The sequence below is a fragment of the Olea europaea genome, unplaced genomic scaffold (assembly GCF_002742605.1).
Source record: "Olea europaea var. sylvestris unplaced genomic scaffold, O_europaea_v1 scaffold13764, whole genome shotgun sequence".
In the NCBI taxonomy this organism is placed as follows: Eukaryota; Viridiplantae; Streptophyta; class Magnoliopsida; order Lamiales; family Oleaceae; genus Olea; species Olea europaea.
Window position 1 is genome coordinate 305 of NW_019231277.1, and position 2,301 is coordinate 2,605.

Sequence of the window (2,301 nt, forward strand, 5' to 3'; positions counted from 1 at the left end):
ATGACATGATGTATTATGGTATTAATAGTAAATTTTGTAATTATATCTTTCATGTTATGTTAAGAGACATTTTTGTAGTTTATTTTCCTTGCAAGAGACAAAAGGCAGAAACGGGACAGTTTCTGGAGTCAATTTCAAAATGATGTTTCTAACTCCATAAACGTCCATTTGAGATTCTAAAAATATTTCTGTTTTCCTCTTTAAGTCCTCTAAATATGGACGAAGTAATCACTCAATTTGGACATCTATGGCCTGAGTTATCTAGGTTTTAACGTCCAAAGGTCAATCTGGATCTCCTGTGTAATACTTCACTGTTTTCAGTAAAACGTCTATATCATATGATCTTGGAAAATTTTCATATTTTAACCTAGAAATCTACTTGAAATTATCTTTCTAATGCCACAAATTTCATGTAAAATGGAGTTGGGATGAATGTTATAAAAGTTGTCAAACTTGCTGCCCCAACTAACCTTGATAGTGCCGAGGCCGTATATGTAAAGTATAATTTATTGTTGACATGCACTTTTGTCAGCTATCAAATTTTATAAGAATTATTTTACCAAGTTGAAAATAAGTTCTTAACATGAAATACTTCTATTTAAGAGTATTTACATGTAACAAAGGCAGAAGCTATTATGTTTAGTACGTGACCCTCGAAGTTTTAAGTTCGGGGTGTCACACCATGCAATCTTACAATCTCTCTAATGTACAACTGCACCAGCTGATCTAGACTGAATGTCATTTTTACTGGAAGAAAATGAGCAGACTTTGTTAGACGATCCACTATTACCCATATAGCATTCTGTCCCCTTGCTAACCTTGGAAATCCTACAACAAAGTCCATTGCGATATTCTCCGACTTCCATTTAGGTATGTCTAATGGATTTAATAACCCTGTCGGTCTTTGATGTTTCACTTTAACTTGTTGGCATACTATGCATTTTGCCACAAATGAACCTATACTTCTTTTCATATTCCTCTACCAAAATGTATTTCGAAGGTCTCGATACGTTTTTGTACCACTGGGATGTGCGGCGTACGAGGTGGAGTGAACCTCCTCCAATATTTCCTTCCTCAAAACTTCATCATTTGGTACACAAATTCTACCTTTAAATGTTAGTGCCTGATCCAAAGCTATTCCAAAATCCTTTACCTTATCAGTACCAATCTCGTTCTTGATCTTCTGTAATAATGGGTCTTTATCATGTGCTTCTATGATCCGATCTCTAAGAGTAGGTCAAACCACCAAAGTTGCTAAATGAGCAGTGACTTGTTCTGGTGTGGTAATCACTTCAATTTGCAACTTTTCCAAGTCTTTGATCAACTCCATCGAAATAGTACGTAAGGATGCCAACTGTCCCATCGACTTTCTGCTTAGAGCATCAGCAACAACATTAGCCTTACCCGGATAATAATGAATAGTGCAATCATAATCTCTCACTAGCTCCAACCATCGTCTCTATCTCATATTCAATTCCTTCTGTGTGAAGAAATATTTGAGACTCTTATGATCCGTATAAATATCGCACTTCCCTCCATATAAGTAATGGCGCCATATCTTTAATGCATGAACCACTGCCGCAAGTTCTAGATCATGCGTCGGGTAGTTCTGCTCACGTTGCTTCAATTGCATTGAAGCATAGGCAATTACTTTTCCATGCTGCATCAGTACACATCCCAAACCTTGCTTGGATGCATCACTATATATAACTTTTCCTTGGTAGTATCTCTAACGCTATTCTAAGATGTTCCTCATGTTGATCTTTACTATTGGAGTATATCAAAATGTCATCAATGAAGACTATAACAAATTGATCCAAATACTAATGAAATACTTGATTAATGAGATCCATGAACACTGCTGGAGCATTTGTCAATCCGATAATGTCCATTACGAGTTCTAAAAGCTATCTTAGGTATATCATCTACCTTAACATTCAATTGATGATCTCCAGATCGTAAATCAAACATAGAAAATACCTTAGCCCATTTTAATTGATCAAACAAATCCTCAATTCTAGGGAGAGGATACCTATTTTTGATGGTCGAATGGTTCAACTCCCGATAGTCGATACACATCCTCATACTTCCATCTTTCTTCTTTGCAAGCAATACTGGTGCGCCCCATGGTGATACACTTGGTCGAATAAAACCAAGGTCTAACAATTCTTTTAACTAGATTTTCAACTCCTGAAGTTCCCTTGGGGCCATTCTGTATGGGGCTTTAGATACTAGTGTCGCTCTGGGAACCATATCTATTGTGAATTCCACTTGTCTATTTGGTGGAATATCGGGTAGATC

At 36.5% G+C, this 2,301-nt stretch overlaps 1 protein-coding gene across 1 annotated transcript; it reads right to left on the bottom strand.

The window, feature by feature from the left end:
• Positions 1–818: 818 nt before the first annotated feature.
• Positions 819–2,079, bottom strand: LOC111375445 (the record flags this gene model as incomplete). Its single annotated transcript, XM_022998273.1, has 3 exons — positions 1,930–2,079; positions 1,021–1,153; positions 819–933 (listed from the first exon to the last, which is right to left on the bottom strand). Coding segments are annotated over exons 1-3 (398 nt in total), but the record flags the coding sequence as incomplete, so codon positions are not given.
• Between the last annotated feature and the right edge of the window lie 222 nt (positions 2,080–2,301).